The 19,747-nt window shown below is 34.8% G+C and overlaps 2 protein-coding genes across 5 annotated transcripts; one reads left to right on the top strand and one right to left on the bottom strand.

The window, feature by feature from the left end:
- Nucleotides 1-4,419: 4,419 nt before the first annotated feature.
- LOC148930570 (threonine dehydratase 1 biosynthetic, chloroplastic-like) lies at nt 4,420-9,519 on the top strand. Its single transcript, XM_089069335.1, has 8 exons — nt 4,420-4,948; nt 6,060-6,239; nt 6,331-6,807; nt 6,941-7,189; nt 7,277-7,350; nt 7,486-7,603; nt 8,883-9,017; nt 9,109-9,519. The coding sequence occupies exons 1-8, from the start codon at nt 4,499-4,501 to the stop codon at nt 9,247-9,249; spliced, it is 1,824 nt and encodes a 607-aa protein (XP_088925461.1). The 5' UTR covers nt 4,420-4,498; the 3' UTR covers nt 9,250-9,519.
- Nucleotides 9,520-10,448: 929 nt separating this feature from the next.
- Nucleotides 10,449-18,707, bottom strand: UPL7 (ubiquitin-protein ligase 7). Of its 4 annotated transcripts, none has more exons than XM_089068361.1 (15): nt 18,465-18,707; nt 18,199-18,321; nt 17,833-18,073; nt 16,801-17,375; nt 15,559-16,542; nt 15,134-15,456; nt 14,269-14,547; nt 13,939-14,191; nt 12,899-13,069; nt 12,731-12,823; nt 12,143-12,250; nt 11,704-11,820; nt 11,231-11,320; nt 11,007-11,124; nt 10,449-10,783 (listed from the first exon to the last, which is right to left on the bottom strand). In XM_089068361.1, the coding sequence occupies exons 1-14, from the start codon at nt 18,486-18,488 to the stop codon at nt 11,041-11,043; spliced, it is 3,465 nt and encodes a 1,154-aa protein (XP_088924487.1). In that variant the 5' UTR covers nt 18,489-18,707; the 3' UTR covers nt 10,449-10,783; nt 11,007-11,040. The 4 variants fall into 4 exon arrangements, with proteins under 4 accessions (XP_088924487.1, XP_088924488.1, XP_088924485.1 ...); XM_089068362.1 differs by having other exon boundaries at nt 10,449-10,771; XM_089068359.1 differs by having other exon boundaries at nt 11,012-11,124.
- Nucleotides 18,708-19,747: the final 1,040 nt, after the last annotated feature.

The raw sequence follows: 19,747 nt of genomic DNA, 5'->3' as shown, positions 1-19,747 counted from the left end.
AATCCTTGAGCCCATTACGTAAATATTCATGGCTGCCAATGAAAACTTTCGGCCGTTTCATCATCAATTTCATGGTGTGAAATGTTTCTTGGAAAGACGCGTCTATATTATAGTTTTTATTCTTAAATGTCTACATTATAGTATCTAAACTATATGTTTAAGCTTAAATGGTAATTCCATAAATACTCTAAAAACTCCCCTTTTATATATACTAGTGTAATACCCGTGCTATGCACGGACCATTAATTTATATATTTGTCTAAATTTTAAAAAATTAAGCAATACCTACATGAAATTAATACAAATAAATGTGTGTAATAATAATTTAATCCTATACTACAAAAAAATAGTAATAAATTCAAGAAATTCATCAGTAATATAAGACACAAATATTGTGTATGAGTATTAAACCTAAAATTAAATTAAACTAAATATTTTATATTAATTACAGAAAATTAAGAATTTAAATTTCATAAAGTCATATTCAATTTGTCAGTAGAATTGAAATATAAATTATAGTTTAATCCATTTATCACTATAGTTAATAATGTACACATATTTGTCAGTGCACAAAGTTTATCAGATTGGTAATTATAATCACAGGTTAGGCAATGTCCTAATCCATTTGTATAATAAAAATTTGAGATTTTATTCTCTTTCTTATGTTATATATTTATAATTCTATTTTTCATTATATAATTTATTTTTAATTGATTTCTCATTAGTCACCTATATAAATAGGTCATTCTATATTCATTTTGCATTAACTTATTTTTTTGATTTTTCTATATTATTGCTCCAACATTATTTTGATATATTTCGTATGCGTGAATAAAATATCCATATGTACTTTGTTTTTAGTATACGTCACATAGAAATACACTGAATAAGATATTCAGTAAATGATTTAATTCTATATATATATGTATTTTATGTAATTTTAATATATAGCAATATTTAAAAATAATATTACCTTTTATTACACCTAGAGTCCTATTTTTTCCAAAATATTATAATTGGGTTCCATATGCTAAAACTCAAAACCTAAATCTATACAGAAAATTATAGAAAACCTCAAACTGTAAGACCTAATTAAACCCTTCTACAATAATTTCTTAGCATTAAATAATTCAGCCGAATACAGTTATACAAATATAAATTGAATTGAATAAATTGAGCCAATTTATATTGAAACCCACTAATTGAATTAGGTTAACCATCAAATTGACCTATTTCTATTTAATAGAGTCAATCAGGTTTTAAAAAAATGATAGCTTCCTTTCTTCACGCTTGTAGCGCCTCCATCTTCTGCTTCATGTTGAATTTTCTGCAATTTTCAAACGAAACATGAAATAGCCTAAATAAGATTATGATAGAATTCGCAATAATAGATAGCTATATAAGATTTTCAAACATATAAAGGGTTGATAACAAACGGAAACACAATAAAATATGAGCACCATATCGACATCATGGATCCATGAATACATTGCACAAATCCTGTTCGTGTTATCCCAACTACTGACCTTGCAAGACCTTGCCGTTGAATGCTCATTTTTCATTATCGTCTACATGGAGTGCATTCTTATTTGCATTAAGCCTTGCACATTCAAATGACAACTGAACAAAATTTAATTTAGATAATAGAAAAAATAACACCTTCAAAGAATATAAAGACAGTTGCCAAGCAAAACTTCCTCCTTTTGTTACTCTCTTTTTTCTTCCAGTGTCATATCAATTGTATTCGAAGCAGAATCCACAAGCTCAAAAAGTAGACCTAAACACGAATAAACATAATTAGAAAGCATAAACAAATAAGAAAAGAACAAAATAGAAAACTTGGAAGAAAATGACCATAAAAATGGAGGTTGAAAATGATGACTCGATATTTAAATATACATATGAAGCAAAGCGTTGCAATAATTGGGAATTATTAGCATTTACTAATATTAATTTCAATTGCGCAACGGCAGTCACATTGATTTAATAATTAATAAATAATAATTAATATGCAATTTATATCTGATTGAATTGGGCATTACTACTACATAATATTAATACAAATTCCTAAACGCATGATTGAGATTAATTTTTTTACATTGTGGATTACATTTATAGTAGTGCATATTAAACTGCCGTATGTGATTTTAAATTTCTGAATGCATTAAATTTAGATTAATTGAAATAAGACCCAAAACAAATAAATATTTAAAATTATGCCCAAAGCTCGTCTTTTATATATGTATAGATATCTCTATGCATAACAACATTTGATAGTATTTTATGATTGTGCATTTAATTTTAAAATTCATGATTATAGATTAAATGTAAAATTGGCATTTTCTATATTTTCTTTCCTAATGTTTGAGTGTTATATTTATGATAAAACTAATTATCTAAATTATTTTATTAGAATTTGCCTTTATTTATATATTTATTGCGTATGTTGATTTGATTTAAATAATTCTGAAGTAGAAATCTCATAGCAATTTGCCTATATTTTTATGTAACAACAATTATATGGAGTATCTATCATAGAGGTTAATGGTATATATCTCATTCAAAATATGAAGTTCATGGCCGGTAACTATAGTTAAATCCTTGAGCCCATTATGTAAATATTCATGGCTGCCAATTAAAACTTTCGGCCGTTTCATCATCAATTTCATGGTGTGAAATGATTCTTGGAAGGACGCGTCTATATTTTTATTCTTAAATGTCTAAATTATAGTATCTAAACTATATATCTAAGCTTACGTGGTAATTTCATAAATACCCCAAAAACTACCCTTTTATATATGTATAGATTTTTCAACTGTATATTTCTAAAACCCGTGCTAACAGCGGCAAAGCCACAGTGGGACAAGGGGTTCTTGGGCCCCTCAACCATTTGAATATTTCCTATATAGTTCACAAAAATAGACAAAGTTATGAATGACACAAGTTTTAATGCTCAATTGATAAAGTACGAGAGATGGAGGGAAAATGTTTTAGAAGTAGTGTTAGTGGATTGTAGGGTCCACACTTAAAATGATGTGTAGGGTTGTTATTTGTTTAAAAGTTTCTATATTTAGAATTTTTCTAATATTTAGAAGAGTGAACTATATAAATGGTACTTGATCTTTCACTTTCGCACATAAATGGTATCTTTATTTTATATCGTTTTTGGTACCTGTAAATCACATTTTTGGTACCTGATGCAATTTGACCCCAAAATGCCCTCTAAACAAATACATATTTCCATTTGTATCATTAAGGTTATTTTGGACATACAAAACTAAGTACCAAAAGTGATATTATAATTTCTTCACTCATTCTTCTCACTCTTTACACTATTATTATTAATCAATATTAAAATTATTATTTGATGTTATAAATTAATAATTAATTTATTTTTAATATCATTCAAATATACTTAATTATAGTTATAGTTATAATTATATTCAATTATTGTAATAATATTATTGTTATAATACTAAAAACTAGTTGTAATAAATAAATAATAATAATAATATAATTTTTTAAATTATGAATCAAAAAAATATAATATAATATAATAATAATAATAATAATAATAATAATAATAATAATAATAATAATTATTATTATTATTATTATTATTATTATTATTTTACATTAAACTAATAACTAATTAACATAATCTTAATAAAAATTTAAAATTGTGAATTATATTCATAATGATACTAAGATTTTTGTCACTGGGTACCAAAAATGATATAAAATAAATGTCAGGTACCATTTGCGTGCGAAAGTGAAAGATCAGGTACCATTTATGTAGTTCACTCTATTTAGAAATATGTCCCTTCTATTTTGGATTCATTTATATTTTATTAGATTTATAATATCAGTAATTTTATATAAATAATTTTAATTTATGATTATAAATCTATAATATAATATTACTAAAATTGATTTTAATGTTATGCTCATAGTTCATTTGTGGCTTTTTTTCTATTTTCTCAAAATTAGTAACTCTTGTTGATTTTCTCATATTTATTTACTATATTTTGTGGACGTAATAAATCATTTTAATTTGCAATCATGAAGAATGTTTTTTATAATTTAAGAATAGAAAACAATTATTTGATTTTATAAATATTTTAAAATATTAGTAGTATAATTTCTAGAGTGAAAATAGTTTCCAAAATTGAAAAGTGTATATTGTTGTGGGATGGAGAGAGTATGAAAATATATTATTGTATATAATAGTGTATAATATTAGTAAAATGTATTTATGCTCTAAAAAATCTACTCACAAGCACCTGGTCACAACGACTGAATGCGTACTCATCTCTGATTGGTTGTCACAATGAATCAACGCCAAGTCCACACAGTAAACCCCTGCACCGTCACACACACAATAAAACTCTAATTATAAATGAACAACGCCACACTTTCATGACTCACACACCACCCACATTCCTCCCACTCCACGGCGGCGCAACACCACCGCTTTCCACCTCCGCATTCCCCCAAAATGCAAGCTCTGCGCTCCTCCTCCGCCCAATCGCCCCTCCACCACTCCAATTTCTCCCCAAACCACGACGCCAGACCATCCTCCAACCGCCTCGCCTGCTCCCGCCGCAGCCCGCTCATACGCGCCACCCTCTCAAAGCAGGGCTCCGAGACTCTCACCTCTGCCCCCAGGGCTCCCCCTCCGCCCTCGCCGCCTCCTCCGCCGGTCTCCGAGCCGCTGCTCAGAGTTTCCTCGGCTTCTCTCCAGTGCGAGAGCGGTCGTCTGCTGCGGAATGAGAACATGGGGAATGGCGCTGGTAGGGAAGCTACGCTGAGTGCGATGGAGTATCTCACCAACATTCTCGCCTCGAAGGTGTATGACGTGGCGTATGAGTCGCCGCTGCAGCTGACGGCGAAGCTGTCGGAGAGGTGGGGAGCGAAAGTGTGGCTGAAGAGAGAGGATCTACAGCCTGTATGTATTATTCATCGTTCCTGTACGTTTGTAAATTTTTGCATGCATTGCTTGATTCTAGCTCGAATTGATCCAATTTTGGTGTTTAAACCTTGAGCGATTTCTTTTACTGTTCTCCAGGTTTTGAGTGTGAAATTTTTTATTGTATTTTTTGGTATTTGATGCAAACAGTCAAATGTATGCTTGATTGCTTTGATAAATTTTTATTTTTAAGTTGTTTCTGCATAATGTTGTTTGATTATATCTCGAATTGATCGAATTTTAGTGTTTAAATATGACTAGGACCTGGAACGATTTCTATGTGAAAGGCTTGTCAATTTTTTTGAAGATATTTGTATCATAATTTGATAATTTTATTTGTTATTGGTTTGATGCAAAATTTTGCAGCTAACGACAGTCAAATGCATGCTTGCTTGATTCTAGCTCGAATTGATCCAATTTTGGTGTTTATATATGATTACGACCTTGAGCGATTTCTATTTTTATTGTATTCTTTGGTATTACATTGGTGCAAACAGTCAAATGTATGCTTGATTACTTTGATAATTTTTATTTTTAAGTTGTTTCAGTATAATGTTGTTTGATTATATCTCGAATGGATTGAATTTTGGTGTTTAAATATGGCTAGGACCTTGAACGATTTCTATTACTGTTCCACTTGAGAATGTGAAAGGCTTGTCAATTTTTTTTGAAGATATTTGTATCATAACTTGATTATTTTATTTGTTATTGTTTGATGCAAAATTTTGCAGCTAACGACAGTCTAATGCATGTTTGCTTGATTACTTTTTTACTTTTAAGTTGTTTTTGTATAGTGTTGTTTGATTATATCTCGAATGGATCGAATTTTGGTGCTTAAATATGGTTAGGACCTTGAACGGTTTATATTACTGTTCCATTTGAGAATGTGAAAGGCTTGTCAAATTTTTTGGTACTAGTTTGGTGCAAAATTTTGCAACTAACGACAGTTAAATGCAAGCTCAATTGCTTCTATATTTTTCAATTTTAAGTTGTTTTTATGTGGTTTAGGACTTCGATCATGATGATGTTCTATGTGAGTGGTGTCATGGAAGTGAAATATTTACACTTGCATATGATATGTGGCATGCAGGTTTTCTCATTCAAGCTTCGAGGTGCTTATCATATGATGGCTAAACTTTCAAAAGAGCAGCTTGAAAGAGGGGTGATTTGTTCCTCAGCAGGAAATCATGCTCAAGGTGTAGCATTATCTGCACAGAGATTGGGATGCAATGCTGTGATTGTGATGCCTGTTACTACTCCAGAGATCAAGGTTATACATTGTTTATTTATGTCCGCGTTTTGCTTAAGTGTCCAAAATAGGCAATTTCACTTTGGAAGCCTTTTTTCCTTGATACTGGCAGTGGAGATCAGTTGAAAGACTTGGGGCCACTGTTGTTCTCCTAGGTGACTCGTATGATGAAGCTCAGTCTTATGCCAAAAAGAGAGCGGAAGAGGAGGGCCTCTCATTTATACCTCCTTTTGATCACCCCGATGTAATCATAGGGCAGGGAACTGTTGGAATGGAGATTGTGAAGCAGATAACGGGCCCAATAGAAGCCATTTTTGTGCCTGTTGGTGGCGGGGGGCTCATAGCTGGAATTGCTGCCTATGTGAAAAGGGTTCGTCCAGAAGTTAAAATTATTGGTGTGGAACCATATGATGCAAATGCGATGGCATTATCACTTCACCATGATCGCCGTGTAATGCTGGACCAAGTGGGAGGCTTTGCTGATGGAGTAGCAGTAAAAGTGGTGGGCGAAGAGACTTTCCGATTATGCAGGGAACTGATAGACGGTGTCGTTCTTGTTGGCCGTGATGCAATTTGTGCCTCAATAAAGGTTAGTTAAAACTTTTAATTTTTTAATCGGGATTCATGACTTCTTAGGTTGGTTGTTTATCTGTACTTGGAGATGTTGTGGCCTCAAAGTCTGTGAACCTACTGCTAAAATTTGCATATGGACTTTCCTACAGGACATGTTTGAGGAGAAAAGGAGCATTTTAGAACCAGCAGGTGCTCTTGCTTTAGCTGGAGCTGAAGCTTACTGCAAATACTATGGACTGAAGGATGCAAATGTAGTAGCAATTACCAGTGGAGCCAACATGAACTTTGACAGATTAAGATTGGTAACTGAGCTTGCAGATGTAGGTAGGCGGCGGGAAGCTGTACTTGCGACTTACATGACAGAGGAGCCAGGGAGCTTAAAAGAATTCTGCGAGCTAGTGAGTTTTTATTTCAAGAAATTTTTTTCATTCTCGTTATGTTAAGGAATGCAGTTCAAATTCAAATACGTTGTGCATTGCTTGCAGGTTGGACCTATGAATATTACTGAATTCAAATACAGATATAATTCAGATAAAGGACAAGCTTTAGTACTCTACAGGTAAGATGGAGTACTATGTTTTATATTCTTCTGTTCATTTTGACAAGCATTAAGTTGAGTTGATTGCCCTAATATTATAAACATGAAGTCATAAGATACGTACAAAACCTATTACCTAATTTTTTCTGATAACAGTGTTGGCCTTCATACTGACTTTGAACTTCAAGCAATGGTCCAGAGAATGGAATCTGCTAAACTACAAACCATAAATCTTACAGAGAATGACTTAGTCAAGGATCATTTGAGACATTTGGTATGTATTTCTTTTACTATCATCATCATCAACAACATTATTTCTATTAAAAGACAAGGTAGACTGCCAATAGCATAAAGTGCTGTTTTGTTTCATATACTCTTATATCACACTTTTGAACTCAAATTGATGATACTATACATTGCCAGAAGTTCTACCAATGACTGATTCTTGCTATTTGTGCATATGAAATAAGCTTAAGAAATTGAGTTCAAGTTCGAAGTGTTAAGATTTAAGAGTATCATGAGAGAATGAGGTTGTAATGAAATCTTAATATTTTAATATCAATCAACTGTGGATTATAATTTTATTTCCTCAAATACTTGTAAGTTGTAACCCCCTGACTTCGTCCAGTCCTTCAATCTGGAGCTCCTGGGTGATTTAGCAATCCAGCTGAAGTTTGGATGAGAGAATTACTCACTGTAGAATTATTTCAGCTCAATAATAGAACATGGATAAATGCACCATTGCAGCTGGTACAGGAGAGTTTGTCCTTCCTCGTCGTTCCATACTGAAAAATTGCTAACATACACACACTGATGATGAACTGAACTGTGTCCTATGCTCTTGACCATGTACAAGTAAACTAGATATGAAGATGACAAGTGTGATTCCTGACTGTGTCATAACTATTTAGTTGGTAGTAAAGAATCAGCACTTAGCAGAGAAGTGGTTGTTGGTAGATATGCAATTGTACTTAATTTAGAACGTTCTGAACCTCCAGTAAACGGAAACACTTTTATGTTTTAACTTTTAACTATTGTTTGTTATGGCATTACATATTTTGCTGCTCAGTAATAGATTATCTGTTTGAATGACGTTTAATGCTTAATCTGAGGCTTATGAAAATTCTTTGTATTGGAGAAATCTTAGAATCCAGGAATAATGGAAAGTGAGACCAGTATGTATTTAGACTTTAGAGAAAGAACCAAAAATGTATTTGTTGAACTGGTTGCCATTCCTTAAGGCTTAAGAGATACTCTTAGGCCAGCTACAGAATTTCTCTTTAGGAAGATGGTTGCTTTTGTTTCTTTTATTTTTCTTTTTAATATAAAATGTGTTATAAAATGATGAAGTGGCTTGTAGGTTCTATTCTGGCCCCAGTCTACCATAAAAGAATATTTATTTCTTTGAGCTAGAGTATAATGACTGTCCGAGGCAGTATTATTATCTGCTTCTCTTGGTTAAAACTTGTCACATCATTGTTTGACCTGAATGCCTGGAAGTAGGAAGTCTATGAATTTAAAATTGTGTTTAATTTCTTATATATTAATTTCAGATGGGTGGAAGATCAAATGCTAAAGATGAGCTGCTATGCCGTTTCATTTTCCCTGAGAGGCCTGGTGCATTGATGAAATTTTTGGATGCTTTGAGTCCACGTTGGAATATAAGCTTGTTCCATTATCGTGGGCAGGTTGTATTCCCAACAACGTCTATGCATATTTGCTATCGATATATATTTATTCAGATAATTTACTTTACCATTTTGTTGCACGTACCTCCAGGGAGAATCTGGTGCAAATGTGCTAGTTGGCATCCAAGTTGCTCCAATAGAGATGGAGGAGTTCCGCTATCGTGCAAACAGTCTTGGGTATGCGTATGAACTGGAAACTGCCAATGAAGCATTTCAGATTTTAATGCGATGAATTTAGATTGGACGGTACCTTGATTTATCAGTTGAAGCTCTACGTTGGATCAAAAATAACTCAGGAAGGTATGAATTCGTGGTTTGCCTATGCAGCACCTCGTCGTTGAAGCCTTATTTTGTGTAAAAGAAGGTATATCTAAGATGAGAACCATTCTGGTTTAAGCTCCTTGGTTCTCAGTTTATTACTCCATGTTGTTTTGTGATTCAGTGATGTTGAATAATGTAGCTTCATTACAACTATGGTAATGTATTATGACTGTTCTTTTAAGTGGGCCGATCTGCCCCAGCCCTGCGCGGTCCGTGTCTGGACCAGATTGGGCCGAGAACCGGGATTTGAAGGCCTGAGATGGGCCTATAGAGGTAGGCTTGAAATGGGCTTGTGTTAGTCTTTTATGTGTTGTTGAAATGATTATTTTCAAATTACTCTTTCCGTTTAATTTAAAAGGTCCATCTTTCTTTTTTAATTTTCCTAAATAAAATATAGCCTTTTCATATTTTGAGTAAAACTTGTTTCTCTCTCTTTATTAACTAGCAGTACTATTTTTTTCCCATTAAAAATGAAATATTTTTCTTTTTGAGTTGTCTAATTAAAAATAAAACTTTTTGAAAAATGGAAACAACACTCCCTCTATTTTTTCGTCTCTTACTTTACTCTCTCTTCATCAACTCACGAAATAACACTATATAAAATTTTGTTTCAAAAATCAAATGTTTCATATTTAATGGGATGGAAGGAGTTATCTCTATTTTATTACACTGTACAATTAATTCCATAGAAAATTGTTTTTGTGACAAAGTGCAACAACAGTTGGTAATAATTGATACTCCATTCGTCTCAAAGAATATGAACTATTTTTTTGGTCCGTGCCTAAAGAGTATGAACTTTTAGTTTTGAAAAATTCAAACTACATATTAACCCTGCACATCATTTTATTTACAACTTATACTATTATAATAATGTGGACTCCATTCTCCACTAAAATTATTTCATTACCCTTTTTCTATCCCTCGCTTACTATTCTCCTTATTTATTAAAATCCGTGCTAAATTCAAAGTTTGGATGGAGGAGTAGTAATTAATTGTGAGTATTAATCTCTATATTGTATATTCTCAATTAAAATCTAATGATTTAGATTATGGTTTGTTAATCACAATATAAATTCTACTAGGATGGAGGAAGCATGAATACAAATTAAATGCACAGCAAAATATAATTTCTTTTCAATCGACTGACACATTAGTGGTTTATTCACAAACATCGAGACACTTGATGTTTCTATTAATGCAACTCTAATGGAAATCAAAGAATCAGTATATTTTCCAATAATTTGACAACATTGGAAGTTTATTTCAGCATAACCACAGATCAGTATCATGATCAAACTACACAGTTAGGATAACGAAGAATGCAGTTAACCAATGCACGGAGAGATTCTCAAAGCCTGTCGGCCGATATCCCTTGACTAGTGATAACCATGTCTTCTGTAAACTCGCAACATCCTCAAATGATCTAGAAGCTTCTGCACGAACATCTGATAACCTTCGTCAGCTAAGCGAAACTTAGAGAACCAAGAAAAATTGTAGATATTGCAATTTTTTTACCAGAAGTCGATGTTTAAGAACTACATAATGTTAAGAAATGATGATTACAATTGTTTGATAGCTGATGTGATGGCTATTAAAAAAAAAAACTACATAATGTTACGGATTTATCCAAGAGACAATGCATCTGAAATTGGATAAAAGAAAAGCTACCTTACCTTATCATCGTATGATCATGGCAGTGCAGCTAAGACAGTTCAAATCCAGCATTGGAATTAATTGCATAGAGAAGCTTTGCTCTCAAAGTGCTCGAACGTTTGTATGTCGGGAGCTGTATTGTGTGGGAACAAAGTCAAATCACAACATATAGCTCAACGATTTGACAAAAAAATTATACTCCAGTCATAACAAGAATTATTTGGGCCATTGAACAATACCTTCAGAGTGTTATAACATGTAGAAGCTGATGGCAGCCGATCTACATCTGGTCCTCCAAATGAAGCCCAAAGAGGAGTATCGCAGTTCACCTATGTAATCAAAGGTTTCTGCATCAGTTCACACAATGCACAATAGTATTGTTTCTTGTTTTCAATGCTTGGAGGGGTTGGATGCTTTGTATGTTTTCTTTCCTTGGGATTATACATGTGTGCGTGTGCGTGTGTATTTTCCCCTTAGTCTTCAAGACATTATTCTTCTATACTAGGTTTCCATACACCAGTTTCTTTGGTGACCAAAATATACTAGGTCTCATTTACCTAAATGTCGTTACGATCCAAATTGATAACACAGTAATATCAAGGCTCAGTTACTGTCTAGTGTAAAGAAAAACAAGAAATTAAGTGTAGCTTGATGAAGATAAATCTCCAACACCATAAAACACTAAACAAATAAGTTGGAAGTTGAAAAATACCTTATGGATAGTAAAAGCTGGATGAAGGTGCTTGAACCCAAGCAATGGTGCTCTAGAACAGCTGGTAACGAACTTAAGTAGCATACATCGTTCTTTTGGTTCTAATCCTGCAAATACCTATGAAAGAGAAACCAACCAAAACCTGAGTATTCTTGCACGAATAATTAGATAGCACTACCAACAGGAACATATAAATACTTGGAATAAGACTATTTGGAATAGACTGGCACAATATTTGGAATAGACTGCACAAGACTCGTACATCACATATCAAGCAATTGAATTGACTTAGAGATCTTCTTGAAATCCTAGAGCTCTCAAAGGAACTGTTATGTAACCTTAAATTTTGCATGCACAACATGTACTGGCATTCCAAATGACAGAAACCTCTATCCAATCATAAATTTACAAACCAATTGGCAACCCGATGAGCCCATACCTCCCAAAAAAGTTTAATTGTTCGACTCCCTTCACTGTATCCCCCAGTATACTGTGTATGTTTCTTCAAATCATCAACATCAATGTCATGGTTCCCGCCCGAAAGCAACTGCAAGAGAAAATTGTCAAGATAATACAAACATCAAAAGTAATAATCAGGCTAACAAGTAACATATTGTACACTGACTACAATATCGGGTAATTAATGTAACAAAATAAAGAAAATAGCTAAGTTAGCACCTGATATAGGTTGGAAAAGTGTTCATAAATTGAAAGCTTGTATAGAAGACTACTTTCGGTAAGTTTGTGCATCGACATGCCATGTAAATATAGATTATACATGTAGATGCTGGGGCATTTCCAGGGGAGACTGGGCTAGAGAAAAATTGAGAACTTTCAATACAAACGCATCATCTCCATATGCAAATAATGACAAACCTTTAGAATATTGAATGTAAAGGGCTCTCCATACATGTTTTCCCAGGATTAACTTTTAGAAAACAAATTTAGTGGTTGACACAAACAAATTTGGGCAACTGGAAAGTAGCATCATGGAATAAATAAACATCATGATATAAACAAGAAATACCTGGTTAAATTCACTTGCATTAAATAACTTTAACCAAGAAGGTGATATCAAATCTGTCAACCCTCGTAAAAATGCACTTGAAAAAGGAAGTATCTGCAGTTAATGCTGCATATGAGATGTTGAAAGGATATAAAACTCGAGCAAAGCTACAAAAATGCTTAAGAATACCTGTCTGTTAAGCTTATAATCTGCCATTGCATGAACATATTGCAATTTGTTATCATTTGTCACACATATATCCTTGCCCCCGGGTTTTAGTTCAATAACAAGCCGTTTTCCAAGAGATTCTTCAGTCACCGTAAAATCCAAAACGAGATCTCTGACATCTCCATCATAATGCTGTATGCCCAATTTATATGCCATCAGACTACTTCAAGTATGCACACACAACTTCATCTATCTAACCAAAATACAAATATATGAACCACGCATATGTAACCACATTTTAACATGCACATGAGCATAATTTTTTTGAAATATGTATAGATAATCCTACTCACGCTTGAATTACAGTGCTCAGGTAACACATAAGCAGATCATATAGAACTTCCATGAACACAAATTAAGTGTAACACATCACACCCCTGTGAATGGTCTCATAACTACTGCAAGATCTTACCTATTTTGCAAGTGGGATGACTATATGTTTGTTTAGTTTCAGCTTATATCATGGACAAATTATTCAGTAACATGCATAACATAATTATTTGTTTATCTTGCTTCATCCATCAATTACTAACACCAAGGTTTAGGGTTTTCGGAGGTATCACCAAAGCAACTTCCTATGGACCAACATGATCACATTCGCCTTTCCATAAATGCCAACAGAGTCCATTCAACTAAAGCCACTGCGAAATTATCCATTCAATTCTTTCCAAGGTTTCTTCAAGTATAATGGTAAACCAACCTTGTATGCCAGAAAAAAACTAGATTTCTTTCCAGTTACATGCCCATTGAGTGGTTGTACGAAGCTCCTGATCTTATAAATATAATATGACAAAATACTTGAGCCCATATCAAGTTATCAACAACTAATCCTCTCATCACTTGACGAGGTTTAAGATCATGTCAAGTTGATTTTAAGAAAACAGGTAAACTCCATAGACCATACAGAACTCGGAGACAAAAAAATATTCCAGTCATGCCACAATAAAATCTTGCAGGTTGCATGATTTTCTCAAATTTCTTTTAGTTGATAAAGTATTCACCTTAACATACATGAGATTCCTGTACAGCTCAGGATCAAGAGTGGAGAGTTCATCCAGAAAGTTATAGCGTCCCAATAACTTTTGCACAAAAACATGGGAAAAATAAAAATCTAGTAAGATTCCTTCATACAGAGCTTTACCAACAATTCTTCCCAGAAATTCAAACATCCCCATTATGTTATCCAATAATCTTGCACTTGTATTTGGGATTAGATGCCTGTCAACAGTTGAGGTCTGGAAGAAAAGCCCATACCTGAATAATGTAGTCAGTCACATCAGAAAACATAAGAAGATTATAACTACCCAAACTTTGAGACCTAAGCAGCTTACTCTGGTGAAAAGGCTACTTTTGAGAGGTCAGTCAAGAACTCCTTGGACAATCCACCATAGTCGAGGCCAGCTTCTGGAAGGCCAGATTCACTGACGAAAGAAACATGGATGGATGATTTCAACCTAGAACCAAGTGAGTTCAATTGTCGCAATCCATCTTCAAATATATGATCTCGACGAACTACAATCTCAATTGAGCGAGACCCAGGTACAGTGCCTTCACCAGCCAATCTTCTTGAAACCTTGTCCATGCTGATAAATTCTCTGAACATTTTAACTCTGGCAAGTTGGGAAAAGACAATTTCACATTACTTTTTGTCGTCGAACAAAAAGTATCTAAAGTGGAAAACAATGAAGTGTGCGTTTACTTGTTTCTAAAAGTCCAATTCACAACACAAACCAATACCACTTTATGAAAAAACTAATAGACTTTGTAAACTGCACTTACGACACTGGAATCAGAAATTTGAACTGAAGATGAAACCACACATAGCTTTTATAACTGTTACTCCCTCTGTTCGCGAGGAGTCCCATTTCTTTCCGGCACGGGTTTTAAGAAATGTTAAGAAAAGTGGGTGGAAGAAAGTTAGTGGAATATGGGTCCCACTAGTATATATTAGTTTTAAATGATATGCGAGTGAAATGAGTTAGTGGAATGTGGGGCCTTTTTACCATTTATAGTAATAATGAACCGGGACTCCTATTCGCGGACGGACCAAAATAGAAAAACAGGACTCCTATTCGCGGACGGAGGGAGTATAAACTAACAGTCAAGCATATAAAGATGAAATCACCCAGGAACTAACAAGTTAGCATCACTAGCCTTCACAGATACAATCATTGTGATCTATGGTGCAGTACCTACCTTTCTTCAAATGGAAATATATGTGGCATGGTAGTAATAGCAGAGCCCTCACTTGGAGAGGGCGCTCCATCCGTAGCTGAGAAAACTTCATGAGTTCTGGCAGCAACAGCAATTGGCATCCTATTATTTTTACCCGGAGCAAGCCACAAAGAATGATGGCAAAACTGCCGCCTTGAATTTCTTTCGTATAACAAATGTAGGCATCGAACTGCAGAATCCACAAGAACTCTGTATTGAGGGCTAATACCCCGTGATAAGGAATTATAAGCAAGTGTATTCAACATTGATGTGATCTTCCGCTGTTGCTCTAACGTAAATGGGACCTGATTATTCAGATTACACAAATACAATAATCACAGCTATGTAAGTGAGAGCTTAGTGGCTAGTGATAATTAATTCAACTGATGAAATGATATTAATGTGACCTGCTTGTCGTAAAACTCAATGTCATCAAGAATCAACAGCAGATGTGAATAACTGGAACAGAAGAGTAGGAGCAGACGAGATATATCTTTTGATATACCTTCAGGGCCCTGCCTTAGTGACTCAATATCCCATTCTTCAGAAGGATGTTCCTCAATATGGCCAATGCTGGTTTGATCATTGACTGAGTCAATGGGATCATATTCTGTCGGTGATCTTCCAGTGATCTTATGCAACATATTAACCCATTTATTGCTAGTTTCTTTACTAAGACTCTTTTGCCTCCTTCCTGAAATGCCACCGCTTCTATCTCCAGTTAATGAATTTGAAGAGGCTAAGTTTGTGTTGGCAATGGGAATATTATCATGAAAGAGAGATTTTTCTAGCTCTCCCCACAATCTTGGAAGAAACCCAGGGGTGAATGACAGCATGTTGAGGACTGAAAAGGATTTGATCATAGGACCCAAAGTGGAAAACAATTGAAGTATGCATGAATAATAATAAGTTATTAGAAGCAATCCCTGCTTCGATGAGTACTCTGGATTGCCCAAGGAGAGACTATCATTTTCACAGAGAGAGACACTTTTTTCAAATGCAAGGAGTTCCTTAAGATGCCACTGCTGAGAAATAGGTTTAAAAAGGTCCAAATATGATAAATTTGGGGACCCACAAGTTGTTTCATCCATGTCAGGAAAGGATTCGGCAGAAGGGTCATAATCAACTCCAATTTCTTTATTTTTCATTTTTCTCTGTGTGGAGTTTTCAAGTGAAACCAACAAGTTCTCTGCCAATAAAATGACAACATGGAGGTAGGATGAATAGTCCAAGCTTTCGGTAAATTTACCCAAATCTGCTGAACTCATACCACTCTCTGTTGCAAGGCAGACAACGTTAGCAAGAGCCCAGCCGACATGTGGCATCTTTCTGGATGTTATTTTTAACTGATCCATCTCAGAAATTTCCTCCAAAATCTTCTCTTTTAAGATCTGTCATCACCTGCCATATTTTGATCAGCCCCTTATGCCTTAATCTAGGAAAGCTAGAAGTTACTTAAATTAGAAATATCATACTTTCTCACCATGCTTCATATTATAAACTACATATCATATGATCAATAACAATAAAGTAGCATTTCATCACAGTTACTCAGAGAAACAAACACATCCCTTGAACAAAAAAAGAAAAAAAAAATCTTTTGACATTTTGAGTAGCTCTTAATGTTTCTTGCTGAGGTAAACTCTTACCAGTAAGTTCCTGAGGCATGGTGATAATACAGACTTGTGTCTAAGAGCAGGTACAAGTATTGCAGGTAAGCGTTGAGGAAACCAAGGTATTGTAAGCATTGAGATGCAGTACTGCTGAATAGCAGATTCCATTGTAGCTTTCTCATTTATGTCAATGTTTGTTAGGTGGAAGGGCCGCAAAGATAAAGTTATCGCACTGGCAACTATTACAAATCTGTCGTCTTTCGGCAAGTCTTTAGAAGAAAAAGGAGCTTCCAGTGTCAAAATAAATTTCCTAATGCAATCATACAACCTACTCCCTTTACTCCCAGCAAAATTTATCAGATTTTCTACTGCAGCATTTGCATCCTTTTTTCCATCAAGGGGAATGTGATTCCATCCTTTTGGATCAGTTAAGATAACTGACAAACGCATTGCTGTTGATGTGAGGACAATATCTTCAGCCCTTGGATGGGAGTAGTCAAACAATGATAAAACAAACAAGCAAACAGAAATCAGCTTCTTTGATTGATAGAACCACAATCTTCTCTCTTCAATACTTCCAACTGTCATTGAACAAAAGCTTTTGCATGGATCTGCAAACCAATTATCCATATATCAGAACAGCTCCTACTTAGTTACATGACAACAATCATGATATCATCCAAAACAATTCTTTCAAGAATGACTAACAGAAATCTACCAACAAGCAGACTCTAGCTTTAGCACAACATCCTCAGTTGTGGAAATTATTCTAAAAGAACCATCATTCTCAAATTCTCTAATAAGTTTATTTATTGAAAATGCTGAAGCAGATAATTTTCACCTGTCATAATGCAATATTCAACGAGTGAACGAGAATCGCCTTCTTACTCTAAATGTAAAGCGATTGCAAATGGCCATAAAGACCCTAATTTCCTAGTCTTTCCTTTTATTTCCTCCTCATATAAACTTTCCCTTATGGTTTAAAACATATATGAGGTCAGTAAGAAACCACAACACTCAATCATCACCAATCTTATAACTAAAAATCCAATATTAGCAATATCATACCCTTTGAAGTTACATCCTCCAAAACTATTCTGAAGCAACTCATCATACACTCCCTATCTCTCGATCCAATCTTCCCAAGTCGAACACACAAATACTCTATAAAGAAGAGAAAAGGTCTCAAAATCTCCATGGACATCTGCACTCCAGTAAGAGATCCCGCACGTCTTCTCATCATCGTTTCCCACTCCTCTCGGAGCAGCAAAGCCGCGGATTCCATAGCGTGGTGACGCCTCCAAGTTCTCTGAACAGAATGAACTTTCTCAAACACACAACTTATTCACTCAACTAACCTCCCGATCCAAACAAAAATATTGAAATAAGAAACGAAAAACGAAAAGAGAGAAGAAATTAAATCAGTTCGTTAACCTGAATGAGCAAAGCGGCGGCCTTGGCTCGCCGGGCGTAATTCCGGAGCTCCCTTTCCTGATTAACCCTATCCAGAAGGGCATCCCTCGTAATTTCCTTGGCGCTGGCTCCGCGCAGCGACACCTGATCGGAAATTGAAGTCAAACTCAAAATCATCATACAATTGGCGGTAATTGTGGTGCGATTGATCAACGAAATCCAAAATAATGCGATCGGAGCTGAAATTGCTTAGAACAGTATAGAATTGAGCGGGAGAAGTAAATTACCTGATTTTTGCGAGATTCATTCATGGATCTTTGCGGTGACGACGGAGAGGAGCAAACTGTTGATGCAATCCTCAATTGATTTATGAGGTTTTGGTTTAGTAATTCAGAATTTGATCTAACTAATTTTCCTATTTCTTTTCTTTATTCATCAATATAAAATTACTACTATCATTTTTCATTCTTTTTTATAACTTTCCCTTTGAACAATTTTCTTTTCTTTAATTTCTTAAACTTTTAATTTGATTCACCAGATCTCAGCAACACGACTAAGATAGATCTGCAGTTTGACAGATGCTACTTTGTCATTGCTGTGAAATCTTTTATTCAATATATTCCAAGCTTTTTTGGCTCGTTTGATACCATAAATCCTTGGATATATGGATTTGCTTAGCTCTTGTTGAATGAATTTCAAGGCGCTTTCATATCTCTTTACATTATTCTTGAAGTCATTTTCTTGATTTGGACTACACGCATCTGTCAGGGTGCTACTGCATGTGCCCGAACAACTCCTTGGCTGAACTGAAGCCTTTGTGGCACACGCAGCAGTGGTACATCTGACCACCTTTTTGTCACCGTCAGTCGCCGCCGCTCTCTTCCTACCCAACGGACTCCCGTCAACTCTCGCCACCCCTCCACTATTGTCGTGACCTCTGGGGAAGACGAGGGTCCCGGCAATAGAGGAGTAGCGAGAGTTGGTGGGAGTGCCGGAAGAGAGCATCGGTGACTGACGGGACAAAGAGGGTGGTCCGATGTACCACTGCAGCGTATGCCACAAAGGCTTTAGTTCGGCCAAAACGTTGTTCGGGCATATGCAGAAATACCCTGACAGATGCATATAGTCAAAATCAACAAAACGACTTCAAGAATAATGTTAAGAGTGATGCAAGCTCTGAAACCACAATATGTTGGGGTATGAGAATTAGTATTATGGCACTTTGATATTTAGGGAGAAAATATCATATTGATATATTAACTAGATAATGTATACAATTTACAATGGTATTTATAGTTCATGAAACAACTCTAATGGAGTACATAAGTTACATGAGTCTTTGATAAGATACATGAACGTTCATTAATTACATAATTAATGGATGCGTGCACGAATTGATCAAACTTAATTATGGAAATTACTCTTTCAACAACATATACATTAATTAATTTCGAAACTAATTACTACAGTTTCAGATTCAAATCAAGCAGCATCGAACTCGACAGCTTCTCCTCACAATCCTCGGCCGCTCTATAACTCCCCGGCCACACAAAATCCCGCGTTGAGCCGA

Source organism: Salvia hispanica, chromosome 3, assembly GCF_029641045.1.
Source record: "Salvia hispanica isolate PSC_SH4W2 chromosome 3, Shi_PSC_v1, whole genome shotgun sequence".
Lineage (NCBI taxonomy): Eukaryota > Viridiplantae > Streptophyta > Magnoliopsida > Lamiales > Lamiaceae > Salvia > Salvia hispanica.
The sequence above is the reverse complement of the archived record's forward strand: the minus strand, read 5'-3'. Positions and strand labels throughout refer to the sequence as shown.

What these genes read in the sequence shown, in the direction of transcription:
- LOC148930570 (XM_089069335.1), top strand. Translation starts at nt 4,499, where the DNA reads ATGCAAGCTCTGCGCTCCTCCTCCGCCCAATCGCCCCTCCACCACTCC. An exon ending in CAATTTGTGCCTCAATAAAG is followed by an intron (nt 6,808 to 6,940) that starts GTTAGTTAAAAC and finishes ACTTTCCTACAG; the next exon opens with GACATGTTTGAGGAGAAAAG. An exon ending in AGGATCATTTGAGACATTTG is followed by an intron (nt 7,604 to 8,882) that starts GTATGTATTTCT and finishes TATTAATTTCAG; the next exon opens with ATGGGTGGAAGATCAAATGC.
- UPL7 (XM_089068361.1), bottom strand. Translation starts at nt 18,488, where the DNA reads ATGAATGAATCTCGCAAAAATCAG. An exon ending in GGAATCTCATGTATGTTAAG is followed by an intron (nt 13,070 to 13,938) that starts GTGAATACTTTA and finishes TTGGGCATACAG; the next exon opens with CATTATGATGGAGATGTCAG. An exon ending in CAGCTTTTACTATCCATAAG is followed by an intron (nt 11,321 to 11,703) that starts GTATTTTTCAAC and finishes TTGATTACATAG; the next exon opens with GTGAACTGCGATACTCCTCT.